Raw genomic sequence first — 25,429 nt, forward strand, 5'->3', positions numbered from 1 at the left:
CCAGCTGCATGACCTGCCTTAGTTTCTCTCACTTGTGCCCGGGTTCCTCTGCCCCACAGCCTTTGCCCCAGCCTGCTCCCCACCCCCTTCAGCTTGTTAATGCCCATACATCCTTTGGATCTCAGTCAAGCATCACTTCTTTGTGAAAAACTTTCCGGAGCTCCCCAACCAGATCAAACTCGCAGAATAGATACTCATAGTCCTACAAGCCTTATCACGACTATAATTTTGTTTTACTATTTAGTGTCTTATCTCCTTATCTTGTCTGTGAGGTCAATAACTCTATTTTTGATGACCATTGTAACCACCACCACGACCACCCCGCCTCACACGCATGCATAGTTAGAGACTTCCTGGCCCAAAGAAAAGGCTTAATAAACATTTGATGGAGTAGATGTATATGGTTGTTGAGCATGTCAGGCCCACCAGACACCATGTGAAGGGGGAGGAACATAGCAGTTACTGAGATGATCCCACATCTGCCAGATTTGAACTCACAGCTAGACCAGGAGACAGACCATAAACAGACCTGTGGAATGCTGTGCTGAGAGAAAAATAAGGTACTCAGCCTAGGCTAGAATCTCGGGCTTTCTTGAAGAAATGAGATTTCCATGAAACCTTTCTCTCCACCACAGCACCCCCACTCTTTATTCCCCACCCCCAGCCCCCAAGGAGGCTCTTAAGTCCCTCCTTTCCTTTAGGAAGAAATAATTACTCCTCTGTGATTTACGTTTATGGTGTTGGTTGTGAAATGAATCAGTCTAAGCCAAGAAAAAAGAAGTATAAATATGTCTCAGTGTGAGTAGCCTGTTTAATATTACCATGTATAGTAATTAAGTTCTATGTAACACAATGCAAAAGCCTTTGACTGTGTAGATCGCTATAAACTGTGGAAAATTCTGAAAGAGATGGAAATACCAGACCACCTGACCTGCCTCTTGAGAAATCTGTATGCAAGTCAGGAAGCAACAGTAGAACTGTACATGAACAACACACTGGTTCCAAATAGGAAAAGGAGTACGTCAAGGCTGTGTATTGTCACCCTGCTTATTTAACTTATATGCAGAGTACATCATGAGAAACACTGGGCTGGAAGAAGCACAAGCCAGAATCAAGATTGCCGGGAGAAATATCTATAACCTCAGATATGCAGATGACACCACCCTAGTGGCAGAAAGTGAAGAAGAACTAAAGAGCCTCTTGATGAAGGTGAAAGAGGAGAGTGAATAAGTTGGCTTAAAGCTCAGTATTCAGAAAACTAAGATCATGGCATCCGTTCCTATCACTTCATGGCAGATAGATGGGGAAACAGTGGAAACAGTGGCTGACTTTATTTTTCTGGGCTCCAAAATCACTGCAGATGGTGATTGCAGCCATGAAATTAAAAGACGCTTACTTCTTGAAAGGGAAGTTATGACCAACCTAGACAGCATATTAAAAAGCAGAGACATTACTTTGCCAACAAAGGTCCATCTAGTCAAAGCTCTTGTTTTTCCAGTGGTCATGTATGGATGTGAGAGTTGGCCTATAAAGAAAGCTGAGCACTGAAGAATTGATGCTTTTGAACTGTGGTGTTGGAGAAGACTGTTGAGAGTCCCTTGGACTGCAAGGAGATCCAACCAATCCATCCTAAAGGAAATCAGTCCTGGGTGTTCATTGGAAGGACTAATGTTGAAGTTGAAACTCCAATACTTTGGCCACCTGATGCGAAGAGCTGACTCATTGGAAAAGACCCTGATGCTGGGAAAGATTGAGGGCAGGAGGAGAAGGGGACGACAGAGGATGAGATGGTTGGATGGCATCACCGACTCATGGACATGGGTTTGGGTGGACTCCGGGAGTTGGTGATGGACAGGGAGGCCTGGCGTGCTACAGTTCATGGGATCACAAAGAGTCGGACACGACTGAGCGACTGAACTGAACTGAACTGAACAGAGAGTACTTTGATACTGTTAAACTTAATGATCCACTGCTTAAAGAGCATAGACACATTTGCAGTGGAATTGTAGTCCGTGCTGTAATGCCTAGCTGGAAGAATACCTTTCAGTGGGTTGTTTCCAAACCCCTTAAATCACCAGCTTGAAATAGCCATGTGCAAGTGACAGAGCTGTCCTTTAAGCCATCTTGTTGTTTGCAGGAATGTTTCCTCAGCCTCTGCACACAGCATAGCTGAACGTCAGAGCTGTTGATCAAGTGTGGAGTTATCTTACTGACTGTTGGAGACCAGAAGATTTTGGGTGGCCCAGGAAATCTTCAAAATCACCATCTTGTATCAAGAACTTGTATCAAGACCATCACCTTCGAACATGAGCTCAGTTAATCTTCGTGACAACCCTCTAAGGTATTTTTATAATCACTTGATAGATGAGGAAACCAGGGCCAGGAGAGCTTAAACAACTTTATTCATTCCTCCATTCATTTCAGCAAACAGCTTTCACGTGTCTGGTGTATGCCAGGCCCTGTTCTGAGCACTGGGGTGTCAAAAGAGAACAAGTCAAAGGCTTTGTCCTCAGAATGCATTCATCCTGGGGGGCATCTGATTGGACCATACCACTGGGGGAGTGTGCTGAAAAAGAGCTGGCTAGAGAGGAACTCCCAGGAAAGGAGGCTCCCACTTGAGAGGGTGAGGTCAGGAGAGCCCCTGAGGAGACACAGGACCAGAGATTGGAAAACTCAAGAGGGGCAGCCCTGGGGAAAGGTTTCCAGGTAGAGGAAGTTGTTGCAAAGCCCTGGAGACAGGACTGCACTTGGCATGATCAAGGCAGGGGGCCAGAGTGGCTTGCAGGTAGTGTTGTGGGGGGGAAATGCCTGGAAGCTGAATTCTGCCTGGCTCCAGAGCCCATGGTTCAAACGACTGTGCTCACAGTCTTACAGTCCAATGAAATAACAAAGGGAAGCCTAAGAGGGTTCCTGGGGAGAAGGAAACCAAGCCCTATGTTCCAGCTCTTCTGAGGGGACACCTGCTCCCAGACTATGAAGGTAATGGGGGAAAGAGAGCTGAGTGGCAACTGGTTCTCCAGTCCAGTCCCAGCCATGCAAGAGTCCATTTTATCAAACTGAGCTATTGACAAAAAGACACCTAAGTGGATGGCAGCTGAACAATCTGGGCAGAGCACAAGCTCTTCCATGCCTGCAGGGCGAACTGTTTGCTAACACGAGTCATTATACATTTCATTCATTCATTCATTCCTTTAAATAATATGATAAATCATCTACTGTGTGCCAGATAGGCACTGAATCTGGTGCACAGAATGCATGCTGCCCCCACCTGCACGGAGCTGACATAGCAGTGGGACCTAGAGTCAATAGAACTCAACTCACTGGGAACATAATTTCGTCTAATTCGGGATATAGGAGCACGTGGCAGAAGTAGTTTGCATCAGGCAAACAGTCAAAACAGCAGCTTTCCCAAGAAGTGCTGGGAGCAGTCACCCTCAGCAGGGATTTCCAACCTCATCTCTCCATCCACAGACTACTGATTTCAGAGTCCACGCTAGCAGCTGTCAACAAAGGCAGAGAGGACGGGGAAGGCACTCAAATGTCAGCGTTCTTCACTAGAATCATGGAAGTGATAGGAAGTCAAGTTAATCCTTGGTTAGCCAGAGAGTTAATCAGACCATTGCCCTGCCTCTGTGTTTATCGATTAATTGAATTTGTACTAGAAACAGTTGTAACAGGTGTGCCAGCACACCCATAAAAAGAGTCACAGCTTCTAAACATTATTTCCTCCAGTAATCGGGCTTAAATAGCAAAGCAATGTCATTTAATCCCCAGTCCCACCTTCTTTTACCAACACACGCACACACACGTGCGCACACACACACATACACCCCTAACTTCTGCTCCTGAGATCTTGGCTTTCAGTGTTATCATTTTGTTTTTGGCCGCATCCCACAGCATGTGGGATCTTAGTTCCCTGACCAGGGATCGAACCTGGACTCCTCTACATTGGAAGGGTGGAGTCTTAACCACTGGAACACCAGGGAAGTGTTATCATCATTATTATCATCTCGCTGAGAATGCTAAAACTGATCTGAACTTACTGGCTTGGCTTTGCAGGTGGAAGAGACCGATGTTGATTTCTAATCAACATGATCTTCCTTAACATACCAAGAGCAGGCTGGTGGATGGGACCAGAGTGTTCCCACCGTGCCGGGACAGGGAGGACTGGGAATGTGGCCAAAAAGAAGTAGAGTACCCACCCCTTCCATGCAGGCAATGGAGGGGGACAACAGGAGCAGATAGTGATGTTAGGGTGGGGCTTCCCCCTCTGGGCCCAGGCCTCAGAATGGGTAGGGGTCTTGGCAGGTGACAGTGGCCCTGGGTCAGAGGACTTGCCCACTCCAGACTCACCACTCTGGGTGCGATCACCTCTTGGGCTGATCTGTCCCAATCCCAAGGTACTAGAAGCACCAGTGTGGACACAGGGTACAGATTGAAAGGTCAAGGGGGTCAGGAGGTCCATTTCATTCTTACAGTGGGGCCCTGCTGTGTCCACCTTCCAACTGGTGGGAGCCAGTTGGGAATCTTGTCAGGGACAGATGAAATTTGAACCATCTGGATACATAAGCTGAAAAGAGACTGTTGAAACCTTAAGAGCATGATTTATTATTAATTGGCTCCCTTAAGCTTTATCCCTCCCCGGCAGAAGGAGGTTATGATGAAGATCAGATGGGGTATAGGAAATTAAGAAGTGGTGTTTTCTTCCATATCTGGGAGTTGCATTAGTCAATTTTGCGGTCTTGATACATTTCTTGTCATCTCTCCCCACTCTAGACTGTAGGATCCAACGGACCCCAGGCCATGGCTGTTTTGTTCAACTTTGATCCAGCGCCTAACCAGACCAGACACAAAACTGACCTTCAAGTAAGTTGTGAATGAACATACAAATGAATGAGGCCAGCCTTGAATTCCTTCATAGCTAATGCACATTGGAATGGTAAAAATGAGAAGCTATGAGAAGAAATTTTATTAAGTCAGACTTTAGTCATAGCCAACATTGGTTGTTCTATGCAATATCCTCCTCCCCTTCATCTTACTTCCAACTCTGAACAGCTTGTTAGAACACTCCCTCCCCAGATTCCCAAGTTGCTGGAGATGACCACGTCACCAATTGTGGCTAACGAGGTGTCAACTAAAGTAAAAGAAGTAGGGCTTCCAGGAAATTGCTGTCTGCCTGATAACAAGAGACAGACTGGCACACACCTTTTTTTTTTTTTTCTCTCTCTCTCTCTTCTTACTCCCTCTTCTTCCTAACTGACATGCAGAAGCAGTGCCTGGCGATGCAACAGGCATTTTGCAACCATGAGGGTGAAAGTCACATGCTCACGGCATCAGAGTACTGATTCTTCCTGGAGCTGCTGCTCCAGCCCTGGGCGGCACCCTTCAGAGCATTGTACATGTGAGAAGAATAAGCCTCTTTTTCTAGGTTTATTGATCCCAAACCACCCTTGGAAAGAATTCAGGATTTTATGAACTTGAGAGGGGGAAAGGTTATATCATTTTTACAAATCTCAAACTTGAGATGAAGCATTCCCTTCCATTATAAATATGGGCAACAGACCACAGCAGTATCAGTATCAGCCTGCAGACTTTGTCTCTGGAAATCACAGATGTTCTCATTTAACATTGCAGTTACTGTCTTTATCTTGATTTATCACTTGTAGTTATCGCTGTTTTGAAATTCTGGTGGTTTGTTATTAGACTCACGCCTTGATCTAGTTATTTAATGCATTAATTTGAAAAGGACATATATTACTATGTCCCAAATTTTTATTTTGAAAAATATTTGATGACTAGTTCAATATAATTTGTTTCCATCATAGAATTATTTTATTTTATGCATATAAAAACATTCTTTCACAGAATTTCCCTGTCTACCAAAGGAGGTTTTAGTTCAAAAAAGTTGCAGAACCTCGATTTTATAGAGTTAACCATTGTGATCAGGCTTCTCTATGAGGGGACCACAGAATTCCTAACTGATCCCCCATTTCCCCCAACTGATTCACAGGCAACCCTGAAGGGTGATGATTTCTGGAAGCAAAAGTAGAGTCACTCATGAATCAAGAGCAATCTTTGCAGCTCATTTCCCGTCAATCTTACTTTTCTTTTTCCTGACCCTAAGAGTCCCCTGTTCAGGTGCCTTCAAAGACCTGACAGGAAGGTACACAGTGTCTCTGCTGCCTTCACAGGTTTTGCTATTGTTCACAGGACAACATCCAGCTGATGAGGTGGAAAATGGCTTCCTTCTTGTCAGGATGTGCTTCCCCTGGGGCTAGTGAAGTTTAAGAATTAATGAAGGCTTCGCCCCACATGTGCTGTCATTCTCAGACATCACACACACCCCACCCCACCTCATGCCTACCCGGCAGCAACCGTGCAAGCCTTGTGGCTGTTTCCGTGCTTTATGGTGGCTGATGTCATGTCTTCCTGCTGGCGCGATCTGTGCTCTGATGGTTATCCAGCTTGGCGTGACCAACCTCTGGACGACCTGTCCTTCATCACAGCTGCCAATCTGCCCAGAGCCGTTTGTCCAGACCGCAGCCTCTTGGCTTCTTGTGACACGACTCCCACAGGCCGACCGGGGAGCCAAAAGAAATCGTACGTCACATCCACAGAGTGAGCAAAGGTCACCTCTTCTCTGTGGCAACAGAAAGTCTGCCCCAGGGAGACGAATTGATGACCACTTCATCATTCATCATGCTGAAAGCCAGTCAACTTTCTTTTTCTTTTGTATTTGGCCATAGTACAGGGCCAGAGACTGGAAAGGAAAAGTCAGAAGATAGATAGCAGACACCCATAGGAGGCCTTGAGTTGGCAGTTGGCAGTGGCTGGTAGACATGAGACCCCGGTAGAGTTAAGGTCATATACTGCCCCCAGGCTGGGACCCTGAGATACATATGCTGCTTTCATGCTTCTTAAGAGCCTGAGTCTGGTGAGTGTCCCTCTCAGAGGCTTCCTGTGTACTCTTATGCTCCTGGAGTCAGACTGTCTACTGCTGTGTACCAAATTACCCCAAAACTTGATGGCTTAAAACAGTAAACATTCTTATGGTCAGGAATCCAGGAACACCTTAAAGGGCCTCAGCCTCACAAGGCTGCAATCAGGGTGTCAACTGTAACCATGGTCTCAACTTAAGCCTTGAGGGCTTAAGGGCTGGACTGAGGGAAGATCTGCTTCCACACTCACTCACATGACTGTGGGCAGAACTTAATTGCTTTTGGGCCTCAGTTCTTCGTTGGCTGTTGGCTGATTTCCAGCCACATGGGTTTCTCCTCAGGGCAGCCCACAACCTGGCTGCCAGCTTCACTCAGAGAGAGCAAGCGACAGAACGATAGAGGGTGACAAGATGGAAGCCAGAGTCTTTATAACTTGATCTCCAGATGCCATTCTTCACTTGTTGCATTCTGTGCCTCAGAGGCAAGCCACTGGGCCCAGTTCACACCCAAGGAGAGGGACTCACACTCACAAAAGCATGAGTGCCCGGGAGCAAGAGTCACTGGGACCCATCCAAGAAACTACCCACCACAATGGGGAGTTTGGGGAAAATCTGTTCATGTTTTATTCATACACTGTATTTTCTGAACCCAATTTCTTGTGCTTCTGTCTTCAGATTGCATGCATACAGTTTCCTAACTCCAGTGGTTCTTAACCTGAAATCCACAGCCATTGGGGAAAGGCTCTAGGAACTTTCTGAAATTATATGAGTCAAATGTTGTCTATACATAGATTTTTTGCTGGGAAGAGGATCTGTGCTTTGCATTAGATTCCCAAATGGGATCAAAAATCCAAAACAACAGAGCCACCACCCCCCCAATATTTGTGAGACATTTGTGTTCCCAAAATGCTATTAGATGCTATTGGAGGGTCTGTAGAGGAAATTGTTAACCACATAGGGTCAGAGCCGGCAGGACTGGGCCAACCCCTCAAGGGCCATCTCATCCAACAGGTAGAGAAGCAGAGGCCTGTGGGGGCAGTGGAAGGCAGGTAAAGGCACTGGGCTAGGGTCACAGGGGGCCTGACAGACTTGGAGGCTACAGCCTGTTCTGTTTCCGCCAGGTTGCTATTACTGCTACTTGACCCCACTAAGCAGTAGCTCAATGCATTTAGATGGCCGTCTGGAAAACATGGATTTTTGCCCGCAAACTGGTGTTAATGTTGCTTCAATACAGTGGCTTGACAAGTAAAATCCACTCTCAACTCTTCACTCGCACTTTACATTGTTTTTCCTTTAATTTGTTTGCTAAACCTTCCTTTATACTTCTAACAGCCGTTCACTCTCCATGGGACAGGAAATGAAAGGTAGCCACATGGAAACTCATAACTTTACTTTAGGGAGAAAAAGGGGCTGGAGAGGCCTGCTGGGCCTTGATGAAGCCTCACTTCTGATTAAACCAGATGCCTGACTGAATTGCTGCAAAGTGTGCCTATCTGTCACTACCCCCTCCACACACTTAAGATATGTGGCTGGGTGAGTTACTTAGCATCCCTGGGCCTCAGTTTCCCTGTCTGCAAAATGAGGACAGCAATGAGACCCCTCCTTACCACAGGGCAGCAGGGAGTAATTAGATCAGGTAGTAGGTGCAAGGCCCTAAGCCTGGTGTGTGGAAAAAGAGAGTCTGACTGTGTCCTCCCCGTTTCTGGATTTCTATAGGCTCGGGAGCCTGGGCATGATCCCCACTGGTGAGGAGTAGAGAATTCGTGTTATTTCACTCCAGAGTCTGAACTTGTGACCAGTGACGTATATAGGAGTATGGATGGAAAGCCCTGGAGCCCAGGGACGCTGGTTTGAGTCTCTTCTCCCCCTCACCCAGTCATGACTTTGACCACACGCTCCTCCCTCAGGCCTCACGTGAGCGGGACTGGCTTATTCAGAGATGCTCAGAACCACACACCTGCGGCCCGGCCCGCCCCCTCCGCATCCACCTGCGGCAGACACTGCTCATCAGCGGGGCACCCGGACGGACACGTGAACAGAGCCTGAGCTTCTCTGTCCCAGAACAGAAAGCACATCAAGTCCCTTCACAAACATGCTTCTGACTGACCTTCTGGAAAACACTGAGCATGTTGCCTGGGAGACAGGCCCCACCCACCCAGGGAAGGCTCTCACCGGGATGTACCCAAGGTGTCTGGGTTGCTTACAGTGCAAGCAGTCTGGAATCCATAGATTTACAGGGCCTGGCCTCCTAGAAGATGTCACATACCCTTCTTACTGGAGTGTAACATAGAAATGCTTCATGGCCAAACCAGCCAGTAGGTGTTGCCACCACTGGCGTTGCTTAGTGAGTTCCTTGGTTCAGTCTGGAGGAGGGAGAATCCTACTGCATTGAGCGGAGGCCTGGGGATGACCCCGGTGGTCCCTGGCTTCTCCTGGCTCCGCCTGTGCTTGGTGAGAAATTAGGTTCTTAAACTTGTCTGTGCATTTAGAGTCTGGGTAAGACCACAGGTGCTCTGAGTCAGGATCGGCGTTCCTGCCTTCAGTGTAAGCTCAGCACCCTAGGCCTAAAGAGAGTTTGAGCGGTCAAGGCTCTGTCAAGACGGTGACCTTGGTTTTCTGCCACATTGGACCTAACCATAGTGAGTGCTCAGCAAACATTCCCTGGAATGAGTGCTGGTTGTTTTCATCTTAGGAATTGACTTTCAGGCCCCTGACTAATCCATGGGGGGAGCAGGAGAGGCACTGCGTAAGGGGGAAGAAGTCATATGGGATGCTGTGTGTTTCCTTAAACCCATTGTGAAAACTGTGAGCTACCATGCAGAATCCATAGACAAGGTGATGGCGAGGTCTGGCTGGTGCTGAAGTGCTTCTGATGCAGTCCCAGCAGGTCAGTGGACTTCTTGCCTGGCCCTGCAATTAGTAATCCATGAATTGCAAAGCATTTACATCCGTGAGCAGAGCCATTACAATCCACCAATTTGAGCTGGAGAATTTTGTGGAAATGACCAATTTTTTTTATCATTCATGTTTTTATTAAAATAATAAGACTTGTAGACATTTTTATAAAACAAACCAAAACCTGCATGAATCTTCACCAGATCTTCCTCTTGAGCAGGATCTGAGCAGTAATCACACTAGTGAATCCACTGGACCACAGGCCTAACCTCTTTGCAAATAAATCAACATCAGAGGAATGATACAGCCCTCTTGAAGGCTGAAGTATTGCTCCAGCTTATCTATGTAGCTAAAATGCTCTCAAGGTTACTACCACTTATTTTCCAAAATAGTAACAATAATAATAGCTGACAATTACTGGATGCTGACATGAGTTTGAGTAAACTCTGGGAGTTGGTGATGGACAGGGAGGCCTGGCGTGCTGCGATTCCATGGGGTCGCAAAGAGTCAGACACGATTGAGCTACTGAAATGAACTGAACTGAACTGAACTGAACTGAATGTGCACTTAAAGTGTTCATTGAATCTAATGGAATCTTAGTAATAATTCTGTGATGTTGTTTCTATTATTAGCCCCTTTTACATATGGGAAAACTGAGGCTTTGGAGAGATTAAATGTTTTGCTCCACGTCCAATGACTAGGTAGTTATAGATCTGGCATTTATAAAATTATATCTAGTATTTAGGTAAAATAAATAACAAGTTAAAACACAACTCATTTAATTACAGGTATCATCTTCGGCATAGAAATCTGAGTCTAAGCATGTGAAGAAGGTAGTATTCCCCTGAAAACAAGTAGGCATATAAACTACAGGTTTTGTTGTTCTTGAAGTATAGTTGATTTAAAATGTTGTGTTAGTTTTAGGTGCGCAACAAAGTGAGTCTATTGTGTATATATATATATCTATATATATATTCTTTTTCAGACCCTTTTCCCTTACAAGGTATTACAAAATATTGAGTACAGATGTCTGTGCTCTACAGGAGATCCTTGCTGGTTGTCTCTATTTTTGTTAATTTTATTGGAATATAGTTGATTTGCAATGGTGTGCTAGTTTCAGTTGTGCAGCAAAGTTATTCATTTATCCATATACCTATATTCATTTTTTTCACATTGTTTTCCCACTTAGTTTATGACAGGATATTGAGTATAATTCCACGTGCACTATAGTAGGTCCTTGTTGGTTATCCATTTTATACAGAGGAGTGTGTGTGTGTTAATCCCAAGTTCTTAATTTATCCCGCCCCTACCCCCATCACATTTCCCCTTTGATAACCATAAATTTGTTTTATGACAAATAGACTATCTGTGAGTCTATTTCTGTTTTGTCAGTACGTTCATTTATATCTTTTTTTAAAATTAGATTCCACATATGAGTGAGATCATATGATATTCGTCTTCCTTTTGTCTGACTTACTTCACTTATATAATAGTCTCTAGGTCCATCCGGGTTGCTGCACGTGGCATTACGTCACTCTTTTTCATGGCCGAGTAATATGCCATTGCATATATGTACCACACATTCTTTACCCATTCCTCTGTTGATGGACCTTTAGGTTGCTTCCATATCTTGACTATTTTAAATAATGCTGCTAAGAACATTGGGATGCATGTATCTTTTCAAAATATGATTTTACCTGGATATATGCCCAGGAGTGGGATTTGTTCTCTGCAGTAATTGTAGCAACTTACATTCCCATCAATAGTATAGGAAGTTTCCCTTTTCTCTACAAGCTCTTCAGCCTTTATTGTTTGTAGGTTTTTTTGGTAATGGCCATTCTGACTGGTGTGAGGTGATACCTCATTGTAGTTTAATGGTTTTTTTTTAATTTATTTTTTTATTGAAGGATAATTGCTTTACAGAATTTTGTTGTTTTCTGTCAAACTTCAACATGAATCAGCCATAGGTATACATATATCCCCTCTCATTGTAATTTTGATTTGCATTTCTCTGGTAATTAGTGAAGTTGAGTATCTTTTCATGTGTTTTTTGGAAATGGCCAATTTTTGATGCATGTGAAACTCACAGAAATGGGATTTCCCCTAAAGAAAGGTCACCAAACTTATCCTAATAAGGAAAGATATTGAATACCTTTCCTTTTTGCCAATGCACATTAATAATTAACTTGGGATTTTTTTTCAAGTATCAGAAATGGTAAAGAAAACACAGCTGGATTTGTCAGCCCATTTATCTGGGATCTGCACATTTTTACAGCAGAAGAAAAGACACTGAACATGTGGCAAAGAGAGAGGAGGTGCAGAAAAAAATGAAATTTAACATTTATTGGAAAATTATTTTCCTCAGCATTATAATAATCCATTAACCCCAGAATAAACCCAAAGTTAATGGTTATTATCACTATGAAGCAACATCTCACATTTTCTAAGGCAAACAAAACCATCATTAAAAACAGTGGTGTCTCCTTAGAAGCTTTTTAATGCTCGTTTTTGGTGAAATAAAATCCATTACTCAGAGAAGGAAATGCTCAGTGTTAACTACAATCTGCAGTTCAGTCCAGGGCCTGGGTGGCATCACACACCTATTTTAAGAGGAGAAAATACCTGAAGTTGAATTATTGCCCAGAGATTTGTGTGGAGTAGGACACTGGGAAAGGACCTTGTCAGATCATATTCTGTATGTTTTACAAGGCGTCTCCTAGTATACGTTTAAATCTCACAGATTTTATGCTAGGGCACCAGAGCCTTGGGCTGTAAGCACTGAGGTGTTAGAGGACAGAGATATAGTGAAATAAATGCTGCTGTCTTTTTGGTCTCTGTCATAATTCTCTCAGCTTATAGAGTAACTCTAGAAAATAGAGCCTGTGTGTGAGAGAGAGAGAGAAAGAGACAGACAGACAGACATGGAGATACACAGAGACAGGGAAATAAAGGGGAGAGAGAGTGAGAGTAAGCAAGGCAGGAACAGGAGAAAGAGAAAGAACAGGCATCGCATGGAAGATAGAGTTGAAGACCTGCTGTGTTTGTCACTTAATTGTCTAGATTGGAGTTTTCCCAACCTTGACACTGTTGACATTTGTCTCAGACCATCCCTTGTCAGGGGTGGCTGTGGGGCTGTCCTGTGTGTTGTAGGATGTTTAGCCATGTCCCTACCTTTACCTCCTAGAGATGCAGCAGTCACATCCCCTGCTTCCCAGTCATGATAATCAAAACTGTCTGCTGGCTTTGCCAGTTGTCCCCAGGGAACAGAACCACCAGTATTAAAGACCACTGGTCTAGGGCCAAGACTGGGTCCTCAGGGGTTATCACTGGGGTAGGAAGGACATACTGTCTCTGCTGTTCCATATAGCTGACTGGGTGTTCAGTGTCTACCCAGGAAGGAATCTGCTCCAGGCAGTAAATCTGACCTGCACTTATGCAAAATGCAATATCCAAAATCTTCCTATCTGTGCTGTAATCAAAATTAACCATTAATGTACTCTCAGATTTTCTTCACCCCCTACCCACAAAAGAGGACTCAAGCCTGGTCCAAAGTATTAGACAGAGTTCTCTAGAAAAATAGTACCAGCAAAATGTATATATAGAGAGAGGCAGAGATTTATTGTAAGGAATTGAATAATGCAGTTCTGGAGGCTTCATAAGTTTGAAATCTGCTGAGTAGATTGGCAGACTGGAGACTCAGAGGAAAGTTGCAGCTCAAGTCCAAAGGCAATCAGCTGGCGGAATTCCTGCTTGCTCAGAGGAGGTTCAGTTTGTTCTTTTAAGGCCTTCAACTGAGTAGATGAGGGCCACCCACAGTACAGAAGGCAATGTTTTACTCAAAGTCCACAGACTTAAATGTTAACCTTATTAAAAAAAAAAATACATACTATCTATGGTGAAACAGATCACCAGCCCAGGTGGGATGCATGAGACAAGTGCTCGGGCCTGGTGCACTGGGAAGACCCAGAGGAATCGGGTGGAGAGGGAGGTGGGAGAGGGGATCGGGATGGGGAATACGTGTAAATCCATGGCTGATTCATATCAATGTATGACAAAACCCACTGAAATGTTGTGAAGTAATTAGCCTCCAACTAATAAAAAAAAAAATTAAAAAAAAATACATATATATATATACATATATATATATATATACACTTTCATAGAAACAACTGGAATAATGTTTGAGCATATCTGGACACTATAGCCCAACCAAACTGATGCATAAAATTAACCATTACTGCTTACTTCCTGGCTCCACCCTCCAAGGAGAGCCTGGACCAGCTGGGTGGGGTTTGGGGGTGATAAAACTAAGAGGCAAAGGGAGTGAAGAAGGGTAACAGGCAAGGGCAAGATCTGAAGGAGGCTTTTGTTTCTTGTGTGTGGAGAGTCAAGGGTATAGAAAACATCACGACATGAGAAGATATATAAAACAAAACTTCAAGGAAATCAGTGAGGATTCTGTCATTATGAGAATGCTCAAAATAAAAAGAACTTATTTATAAAAGCACTTGATGGGGTTGGCTATATGATTGTCACTGCAGTACCTTTTGGGGACTGAGCCACACGGGCCTTGGCTGTCTAGACATTACACATGTGAGGCAGCCACCGCTGTACCAGAAGTTTCTCAAGAGAGCTGTGGCGACTCCTGTGGTAAGCAGACTCCAGGGTATTGACTCAGTGGTTCACAGCAGGAGAGGAGCCCCACTTTTCCTCCGACAGTCGTCTCCTCCCTTGCCCAGTACCTCTGGAGAAACCCGCCCACCCCTTCTCGCAGGAAGTGCTCATGCGACCCGTGCTGCTAAGGCGAGAGGGACTGAGGGGAGACACTTAGGTAAAAGAGCTGATGTGCTAACAAAAGAAAACTCATGAAAGAATGAGTCCCCTTTTCTACCAAAACACACATTTCTATATGCTGCTGCCCCTTCATGCCATTAACCAGCTGAGGAACTGGTGATGCAGTGAGGACCACAGAGCAGAAAGGAGAAAAGAGCCAGAGTCTTTAATAATGCCTCTGAGCCCCTGAGAATCACCTTCTTGGATTTCTTGCTAATTGAGACATTAATTATTTTTAAGCCAGGTAAGTCTATATTTTTTTTTGTTCCTAATACCTTGTGTTATTTGGTCTGCAATGACAGAGAAAAAATAGTTCTCGAACCTAAAAAAGTTGATGATCTAAGAGAAGTCTTATGATAGTAGTGATGACGATGACAAAGATGGTGATGTGGTGATGCTGGTGCTGTTAGTCGTGGGGGATTGTGGCAGTAACTATGGTAGTGATGGTGGTGATGGTGACGATGATAAAACTGGGATTGCTGGTGGATATAGTGATCCTGAGGTCAGCAGCTGTCACTTGTCAAATGCTTCCTTTGTACCGGATCTGCTTCTGATCAGGTTTCCCAATTGCTTGGATTGATACAAAGAGGAGATGGGGTAACAGATGCAAAAGCTTCTTAAAAAAAAAGATTAAACCATCACTGCATTAATAATCCATTTATGAAACTCTATAGCCCTACACTATTCTAAATGCTTTAAGCAGTTATTTTCTCACCACAGCCCTATAAATGGAGTCAGACTCCATTTTGTGTGTTTGACCACTGACAGCCTTTAAGCCCCTAGCACTCCCGTTTCCCTTTGTCCGCCCAATCTGGGCACGCCAATAAGAAAGCCCAGTAACAATCTGGGGTAGCAGGAGGCTCATCCTGCCCTCCACATAGGGTGACCACACAGTTAGCCCTGTGAGATGAGGAGTCTGATTATTCCTATTTTATTGATGAAGAAATAGGATCACATGGCTCATATATGACAAAGATAGGTTTCTGTCAGACTGCAGAACCTCATCAACAACAATCCGGGGATGCTGTATTGTAAAAGATGAAACAGGATACTCACTGTGAAAGATGCTTGGAGAATAGAAAGCATTTGTTCACTTACTCATTCTTTCAAACATTCAGCAGGGAACCAATTGTGCCTGTGCCTCAACACAAGCTGGGCCTAGGTTTAAGGGCCATTCACTTGGACAGTCAGAGGCCCTGTGAGCCAACAAGAGCTGAATACCTTCCTGATAACATTATCAGATCCTGAGGCAAGGCAGAGATCAACCTGTGGAAGACACTCAGAAAAAAGTTGGCCAAATTGGGCAAGCAGATTGAGAACAAAAGATGAAGGGTGGGCCACAGAAAGATAACTACAAACCCAGAAAGCATGAGGCTGCATGCCACAGCAGGACACAAAACCTGGACCAGAGATGAAACTCATATTAACAAATCATGATTATGTAATACTGCTGACAGGAAAGTCACAGTAGTCCTCAGCACCAAGGCTTGAATGAGAGACTGCCTTGCTACTCTAATTAATGAAATGAAGGATTAATTTATAAATCAAATACTCACATTAAAAATTCAGAGGCCGGCAATCAATATTATTCTGCTCATGCTACAGTCATCTAATTTTCTGTAATAGATGACATTAGAAGATGAGTATTGGTAAACTAATAGAACATTCCATTGAAATACTTCTAGAGAGCGTTTGCCATCTTGGATGGCTCACTGACGGACAATATTAATACAAGCCTTGGGTGGATCCTAAGGACGGTGCGGTAACTGACTCATTGAGCAGTGGAGAGCTTCCATTTGAATAGCATGGTGACTGAGCCATTTAGAGAATTAGTAAAAGTGTAGAAATGTTTGCCTTTCTTTTTAAGACAAATGGGTCAGGTCTTGCCTCTGAAGCCTGGGACCAGTGTTGGCCTTGGCCAAGCCGAACAGATGCCATCTCCCAGGATTTTGAATCTTAAGGCCATGACATCAGAACAGGAGGAGCCCTGGAAGGTGTGTTATCACAGTGACCACAATGTACACTGACCACATTGCCCCTGCCACCTGACTTTTCAGAAAGGCCTTGGTTCTCACCCACCTCCCAAGTTTGGTTTCCAAACCACCTTTCATTCGAAGAACTCAGATGTCCTTCTAATAAGTTCCTTTATGCTGAAAATGGCCAGAGTCCATCTCTCACTGGCAACCTGGACTTTTGACTGAGACATAAATAACCTGAGGGAAGAAGTAAGTTGTGCATTAATCATATTTCTTGTGCCGGTTAGGCTCTACGTGTAAGGTAAGAGGCGCTTGCTTTCAGAAATATGGGAGAAAGCATCGGGAAGCTATTTAGCTGTGATAAATGTGGGGAGTGTGGTTTGGAGGGCACCTGTCTCCAATGAAATGGGAACAGAAAGAGTTATGACCAGTGAGAGGGGCAAGAGAGGGGAGTCCATCCATTTAAGCAGAGCACATGAAACGAAGTCATGACCCAACAAACAAAGGACGGAAGTGCTGTTCAGGATGGCACATTTCCTTGGAGCCCCTACTAAAAGAGTAACTGGGATGAATGGTAAATATGCACACCTGCTCATGACTTAAGGCGGTACTTCTTCCCGGGCTTGTGTGTCTGCTTTCTGACTGTGCTCCTGGGATGTGCTTCTCTTGCAGGGCTCCTTCTGCATTGGTCCTAAGCTGACAGCTCGACTGACAGCTCACAGTAGGTGTTCAGTAAATACCTGTTGAAAGAATGAGCAGAATTGTGACCCCAGAATTCCACTCCCGTTCTTGTGGAAAGGAAGAGTGGTACAGCCTCTGGAAAATGATCACTCAGCCATTTGAGAACTCCTGTCATCCCCTTATGACTGTTCCTTTCAGTAATTTCTTTCTGTTAGAAGTTTTTGTACCCAACCTTCATGATGGCCCCCAGTGATTCTTCCCTGCTGGAGTTTGATGCCATGTGTAGTCAGTCAGTCCCTCTCACACCACTGAATAGGTCTGACCTGTGTAACCCAGAAGAATATTGCAGAAATGATGGTTGCATGACATCCAGGACTACATCATAAACAATTTTGCGGCTTCTACCTTACTCTCTCTTGGATCACTTTTTCTGGAAGAAGCCAGCCGCCATGTTGTGAGGACAGTCAGGCAGCCTTATGAGAGGTCTACATAGTGAAGAACTGAAGTGTCATGCCAACCACCAGCACAAATGGGGCAGCCGTGCTAGTGAGCCATCTCGGAATCGATCTCCCAGGCCCCCTTCGAAAGACCGCAGTATGGCGAAGGACCATGACCCAGAACCACTTAAGTCACTCCTGAGTTCCTCTTCAAAGGCGTGTGTAAAGTGCTACTTTTTACTGCATTCCCACCAGCCATGTGGGAGGGCTCCCTTTTCTCCACACAAGTAGGTGTCTTTAGAAACTCAGCATTCACCTCGTGGCCAACCCTGTAGTCACCAGGAAATATAATAGTCCTGGATCTACCTCCTCATAACCCTCCACCTCAGTTTCCCAAAGGCCTTGCCCGTCACGTTCAGCTTCCAGAGTGGATTGTTGGTCATTCTGTATTTCATGCAGGTCCATCGTCAGATGGGGAACAGGGCCTCCAACCCTAAGAATAGAGGAACGGACGAGGGGAGAAAGAGTTCTCTCCTAAGTCTCTGTTCAAAGTGGAAACTCGAAGGACTTCCCTGGCAGTCCAGTGGTTAAGACTCCATGCTTCCAATGCAGGAATTACAGGTTTGATCCCTGGTTGGGGAACTAAGATCCCACATGCCATGCCAGGAAAAAAAGGGAAATCAGAAATTAAACTCAGACCCTTAACACAATGAAGATTGATCCCCTTTCTTTCCAGCACATTTCTGTGAGTTTTTATTACACTCACTACATGACAAAAGGCTGAGAGGATGATCCAGTGCCTGAAGCCAAAGGCCTGGCTCCAAGGTGAAAATGATTCCACACTCACTTTTCTCTTCTCTGAAGAATGCTTTAGCTCAGTGTTTCTTAACTACACGAAGCCTTAATCACTCGAGATACTCAGAGGAGGAAAACAAATTCTATGAACAAAAAAGTGAAAGAATTTCTGTATTCCGAAGGCCCCTCTCAGAGATCCACAGCATATGTCCCTGTCCTCCAAAGCAATCTCTCAGTAAGGAAACCTAGCTAACCCAGGACTTCCCCAACGATCCTGGACACAGAATGTTTATTCTTGCCTAATATGAAATCCTGATGAATGAGTACTCAACAGAGTCCTTTGGGAGACACTGTTTCACCCCAAATGTTGGTTTACTCTCTTTTTCAGTTCAGATTCCATGGCAAAGGCAAGTGAGAAAGCATGAGATGGGGAGTATCAGTGCTACCCAGACAGAGCGCAGGCCTGGAGTGAGAAAAGTCAGGGTGTTGTGTTTGGGGTTTTGTTTGTTTGCTTCCTTTTTATTTGAAAAAATTAATACAGGAAACTATAAAAACAGCACAGAGAGTTCAGACACACACGTCACACAGTATAATGATAGCATCAACATAAACACATCATCAAAAAAAATTGAAACCACACTATTAACTATTATTTGGATTCCACCATTTTTTACTTGCATTTTTTTGGTATATACATTTATGAAATTTTATCACATGTATAGATTCGTGCCACCACCGCTACAATCAGGATACATAATCGTTCCATCTCCACAAAGAAGCTCCCTCAGCCTGTCCCCTTATAGTCACACGCTGTACCACTCCTGCCCACTAGCGACCATCACTATCGTTTTGTCAGACTGTTATATAAATGTAAATACATGTAACAGTTGAGGTTGGCTTTTTTTTTTCACTCAGCATATCTTTGAGATCCATCCAAATTGTTGCATGTGTCAACAGTTCATTTCTTTTTACTACTGAATAATAATACTTTTTAGTACTGAATAATACTCTATTTCCTAACACCATTTGTTTAATCATTCACCTGATGAAGGATGTCTGGGCAACTTCCAGTTTGGGGCTGTATTGCAAATACAGCTGCTATAAACATTCTTAAATGGGTTTTGTGGGAATATAATGTTTTCATTTCCCTGGGATAAATATCCAGGGGTACAGTTGCTGGATTGCAAGGTAAATGTATACTTGACTTTATAAGAAACTGCCACACTGTTTTACAGAGTGTCTACCATTTTCATTGCTACCAGATATGTACTAGTGACCCACTTTGTTGATTCGTCAGGGTTTTTTACTGTAGCCATTCTAATAGAGGTGTCGTGGTATCTCATCATGGTTTTAATTTGCATTTTACTAATGGCAAATGACGTTGAACATACACTTGTGCATCTGTTTGCTATCTGTATCTCCATTTGTTGAAATGTCTGTTCAACTCCTTGGTCCATTTTCTAAATGGATTATTTGTTTCTTTACTTTTGAGTTTAAAAAGTTCTCTTTATATTCTGGATACAAGTCCTTTGTCAGATATGAGACTTGCAAATTACCGCCCCCCATTTTTTAGCTTGTCGTTTCATCCTTTCGTTGCTGCTCAGTCGCTAAGTCGTGTCCAACTCTTTGTGACCCCTTGGACTGCAGCACACCAGGCTTCCCCGTCCTTCACCATCTCCTGGATTTTGCTCAAACTCATGTCCATTGAGTCGGTAATACCCAGGGACTTTTATAGTCCAAAGCTTTTAGTCTTGATGGAATCCAGTGTTTTCTTTCTTTTTTTTTTTTTTTTTTTTTGATGAATTGTGCTTTTGATGGTATGTGTAAGATCTCTTTTCCCTAGCCTAGGTCACAAAGATTTTCTTCTAAAAGTTTTATAGGGGGGGTGGGGGGTGGGAGGGGGGGGAGCGCGAGAGCGAGTGAGCTGCTGAGAGAGTTTACCCCGATGAGGCGGTGAGAGGCCCGGGGCCTACCTCAGCGGAGCGGGCTCGCGGCGCCAGCTAGCAGCGGGCCCCCTCCCGGTCCCCGGGCCCGGCGGCTGCTTGGTTGTGAGGAGGCGGGGAAGCGAGTGTCCGGCCCCAGCCATGGAGGGTATGGACGTGGACCTGGACCCCGAGCTGATGCAGAAGTTTAGCTGCCTGGGCACCACGGACAAGGACGTGCTCATCTCCGAGTTTCAGCGATTGCTCGGCTTCCAGCTCAACCCGGCCGGCTGCGCCTTCTTCCTGGACATGACCAACTGGAACCTACAAGCAGCAATTGGCGCCTATTATGACTTTGAGAGCCCAAACATCAGTGTACCCTCCATGTCCTTTGTTGAAGACGTCACCATAGGAGAAGGGGAGTCAATACCTCCTGACACCCAGTTTATAAAAACGTGGCGGATCCAGAATTCTGGGGCAGAGGCCTGGCCTCCAGGGGTTTGTCTTAAATATGTCGGGGGAGACCAGTTTGGACATGTGAACATGGTGATGGTGAGATCGCTAGAGCCCCAAGAGATTGCAGATGTCAGCGTCCAGATGTGCAGCCCCAGCAGAGCAGGAATGTATCAGGGACAGTGGCGGATGTGCACTGCTACAGGACTCTACTATGGAGGGGCTCCACGGGCCTTACCCCTTCGGCCAGTCTTAAACGGGTGTCAGCAAGAAGAAAAACTAACAAAAGACAGAAGGCTTGACTCTGGGGGGGGAGGGCAAGGGGTTCCTCTGGATTGCAGACCACATCGCACGGACCCCTGGCTCTGACCCCCGTCCTGGAAGAAGAGGAAGACGCAGAAAAGACTAGTTTTGAGTAAACTAAGTGTGCATGTGTGAGTGCCGAGTCGCAGGAGTGGTGTTGAGGCTACCAGGAAGAGATCCATGCAGCCACTTTGGGCTTTGTTTGTTAGGTGTCAGTCTAACAAGTCACTAGGTTGCTCGGGAAGGAAAAGAAAAAAATGTTTAAATGGGGGAAAAAAGCCATCTTTTTAAACAAAAATTATTTTGCCTACAGAAAAAAAAAATAAATAAAAAAAATAAAAAATAAATAAAAGTTTTATAGTTTTACAGTTTATATTTAGATCTATAATCCATTTTGAGTTAATTGTTGTACAAGATGAGAGGCTTTAGGTCATCTTTAGGTTTTTGGTTTGTTTTTTTTTTTTTTACCTAAAGATGTCCAATGATTCCAATACCTTTTATTAAAAAGAAAAAAAAAAAACTATCCTTCCTCCATTTTGCTCTTTTGTCAAAAACCAGCTGGTTATACTTGTGTCTATTCATACTTTTATGTTCAGTTACTCTATATGTCTGTCCTTCTCCAGTAACACAATGTCTTAATGACCGTATTTGTACTGTATTCTTTACTTACAGTAATAGTAGGAAGAATAATGCCCCCCCACAGATGTCCACATTCTAATCCCCATAAGTTTTGAATGTATTAATTTTGTATGGTGAATGGGATTTTGAAGATGTGATGAAGGTTAAGGACTTCAAGATAGAAGATTAGCCATTATCTGAGTGGGCAATATCTAGTCACATGGGTCCTTAAAATCAGCCTTCCCCACTGCAGTCAGAGAAGTAGAGTCGTGAGGACCAGTAGAGGGGTCAGAGAAGTATCACATTTCTGTCTTTGAAGATGCAGGAGGGGGACCATGAACCAAGGAATGCAGGCAGCCTCTCAAAGCTAAAAAGGCAAAGGAAGAGTCTCCCCAGGCCCTCCAGAAGGAATGTATCCCTGCCCACATCTTGAGTGTAGGGCCGTGCTGGGCCTCTGACCTACACAACTGTAAGATCATAAATCTGTATCATTTTAAGCCACTGAGTTTGTGGCAGTTTGTTACAGCTCTTGTTCTTTAAAGGAAATATTTTCCAGAAGTCTTTTATAGAACATACTGGGCATGTAAAAAGCCCCATAACTTCAGCTGTATTTTTGATAAGATGGAAGCCTGACTTGCAGTAATCATTACATGTAGGCTGAACAAGTTAATTCTCACTGTGATAGAAAATGAGCGGGTATTCTACCCAAAGCAGTCTATAGATTCAATGCAATCCCTATCAAGCTACCAAAGGTATTTTTCACAGAACTAGACCAAAGAATTTCACAATTTGTATGGAAATACAAAAAACCTCGAATAGCCAAAGTAATCTTGAGAAAGAAGAATGGAACTGGAGGAATCAACCTGCCTGACTTCAGACTCTACTACAAAGCCACAGTCATCAAGACAGTATGGTACTGGCACAAAGACAGAAATATAGATCAATGGAACAGAATAGAAAGCCCAGAGATAAATCCACGAACCTATGGACACCTTATCTTTGACAAAGGAGGCAAGGATATACAATGGAAAAAAGACAACCTCTTTAACAAGTGGTGCTGGGAAAACTGGTCAACCACTTGTAAAAGAATGAAACTAGAACACTTTCTAACACCATACACAAAAATAAACTCAAAATGGATTAAAGATCTAAATGTAAGACCAGAAACTATAAAACTCCTAGAGGAGAACATAGGCAAAACACTCTCCGACATAAATCAAAGCAAGATCCTCTATGACCCACCTCCCAGAATATTGGAAATAAAAGCAAAACTAAACAAATGGGACCTAATGAAACTTAAAAGCTTTTGCACTACAAAGGAAACTATAAGTAAGGTGAAAAGACAGCCCTCAGATTGGGAGAAAATAATAGCAAATGAAGAAACAGACAAAGGATTAATCTCAAAAATATACAAGCAACTCCTGCAGCTCAATTCCAGAAAAATAAATGACCCAATCAAAAAATGGGCCAAAGAACTAAACAGACATTTCTCCAAAGAAGACATACAGATGGCTAACAAACACATGAAAAGATGCTCAACATCACTCATTATTAGAGAAATGCAAATCAAAACCACAATGAGGTACCATTACACGCCAGTCAGGATGGCTGCTATCCAAAAGTCTACAAGCAATAAATGCTGGAGAGGGTGTGGAGAAAAGGGAACCCTCTTACACTGTTGGTGGGAATGCAAACTAGTACAGCTGCTATGGAAAACAGTGTGGAGATTTCTTAAAAAACTGGACATAGAACTGCCATATGACCCAGCAATCCCACTTCTGGGCATACACACTGAGGAAACCAGATCTGAAAGAGACACGTGCACCCCAATGTTCATCGCAGCACTGTTTATAATAGCCAGGACATGGAAGCAACCTAGATGCCCATCAGCAGATGAATGGACAAGGAAGCTGTGGTACATATACACCATGGAATATTACTCAGCCATTAAAAAGAATTCATTTGAACCAGTCCTAATGAGATGGATGAAGCTGGAGCCCATTATACAGAGTGAAGTAAGCCAGAAAGATAAAGAACATTACAGCATACTGACACATGTATATGGAATTTAGAAAGGTGATAACGATAACCCTATATGCAGAACAGAAAAAGAGACACAGAAATACAGAACAGACTTTTGAACTTTGTGGGAGAATGTGAGGGTGGGATATTTCAAAAGAACAGCATGTATACTATCTATAGTGAAACAGATCACCAGCCCAGGTGGGATGCACGAGACAAGTGCTCTGGCCTGGTGCACTGGGAAGACCCAGAGGAATCGGGTGGAGAGGGAGGTGGGAGGGGGGATCGGGATTGGGAATACATGTAAATCCATGGCTGATTCATATCAATGTATGACAAAACCCACTGGAAAAAATAATAATAATAATAAAAATTAAAAAAAAAAATCACTTGAAAAAAAAAAAAAAAGAAAAAAGAAAATGAGCAGGGAGATAACAAACTGGGGGCCTCATCAGAGAGATGGAAGGTATACACATTTACATGAGCATATGAGCTGTTTAACACAATGCCTGCCACATAATAGGTGCTCAGTAAAATTTGACTATTTTTCCTGTTTGCATGCAAGCCCCCTTAAATGTTTGGTTCTCATCTCCATTAACTCCAACACAGTTTTCTGAGAAACATAGGTAAATGGAAGCTAACAGACCTATTACTACCTCTTCTGTATATTCCATAGTGCCAAGAGAGTCCCTTGTCCCCCACAGATCCTAGCTGCATGGAGGGTCACATAGATAGGCTTCTGGGCAGGTATAATCAAGCTTCAGTCTCAAAACTAATGCTCCTCAGGAAACTAGTAAAAATGTAAATAAGAAAACTGGGGTTACAATGTGTAAACCAAATGTAGCCAGCCTCCAAGGTAGCTTACCTCTTTGTTCCCACACCCATGTGTAGTTCCCTTACTTAACAAAATAGAACTGACCTGTGTCACCAGTAGGACATTGCAGAAATGATGGCGTGTGACCTCTGAGGCTAGGTCATAAAAGACATGTGATATGCTACTACCCTCTCTTGGATCACTCTCTCTGGAGGAGGCAGCTGGCATGTTGTGGGAAATCTCAAGCAACCCTACAGACCCAGAAGGTAGAGAACTAAGGCCACCACCCACCAGTCAGGCCAAATTGGCCAGACATGTGAGTGAGCAATCTTGGACTAGAATCACCCTGCCCTAATCACATCTTCAGATAGCCATAGCCTCAGCTAGCATTTTGACTGTGACCTTGTCTTAGCCCATGTGGGCTGCTGTAACATTAATGCCATAGACTGGGTGGTTTATAAACAATACAAATTTATTTCTCACAGTTCTGGAGGCTGAATGTCCAAGACCAAGGTGTCAGCAGATTTTGTGTCTGATGAGAGTCCACTTCCTGGTTCACAGATGTCTGTCTTATCAGTGTCCTCAGATGGTACAATGGGTGAGGGAGCTCCCTGGGGTCTCTCTTAAAAAGTCCTATTCATGCAGCCTCCACTTTCATGACCTAAAGGCCTACTTCCAAATATCACATTGGCCATTACGATTTAGCATATGACTTTTATTGGGATTGACACATATATGCTGCT

General features: G+C 43.9%; 1 protein-coding gene across 1 annotated transcript; it reads left to right on the forward strand.

Moving 5' to 3' along the window:
• Nucleotides 1-20,460: 20,460 nt before the first annotated feature.
• LOC133046263 (protein ILRUN-like) lies at nucleotides 20,461-21,541 on the forward strand. Its single transcript, XM_061129183.1, has one exon. It carries the CDS (start codon nucleotides 20,639-20,641, stop codon nucleotides 21,296-21,298), a length of 660 nt encoding a protein of 219 aa, XP_060985166.1. The 5' UTR covers nucleotides 20,461-20,638; the 3' UTR covers nucleotides 21,299-21,541.
• Nucleotides 21,542-25,429: the final 3,888 nt, after the last annotated feature.

The sequence above is a fragment of the Dama dama genome, chromosome 24 (genome assembly GCF_033118175.1).
Source record: "Dama dama isolate Ldn47 chromosome 24, ASM3311817v1, whole genome shotgun sequence".
NCBI classification, from domain to species: domain Eukaryota; kingdom Metazoa; phylum Chordata; class Mammalia; order Artiodactyla; family Cervidae; genus Dama; species Dama dama.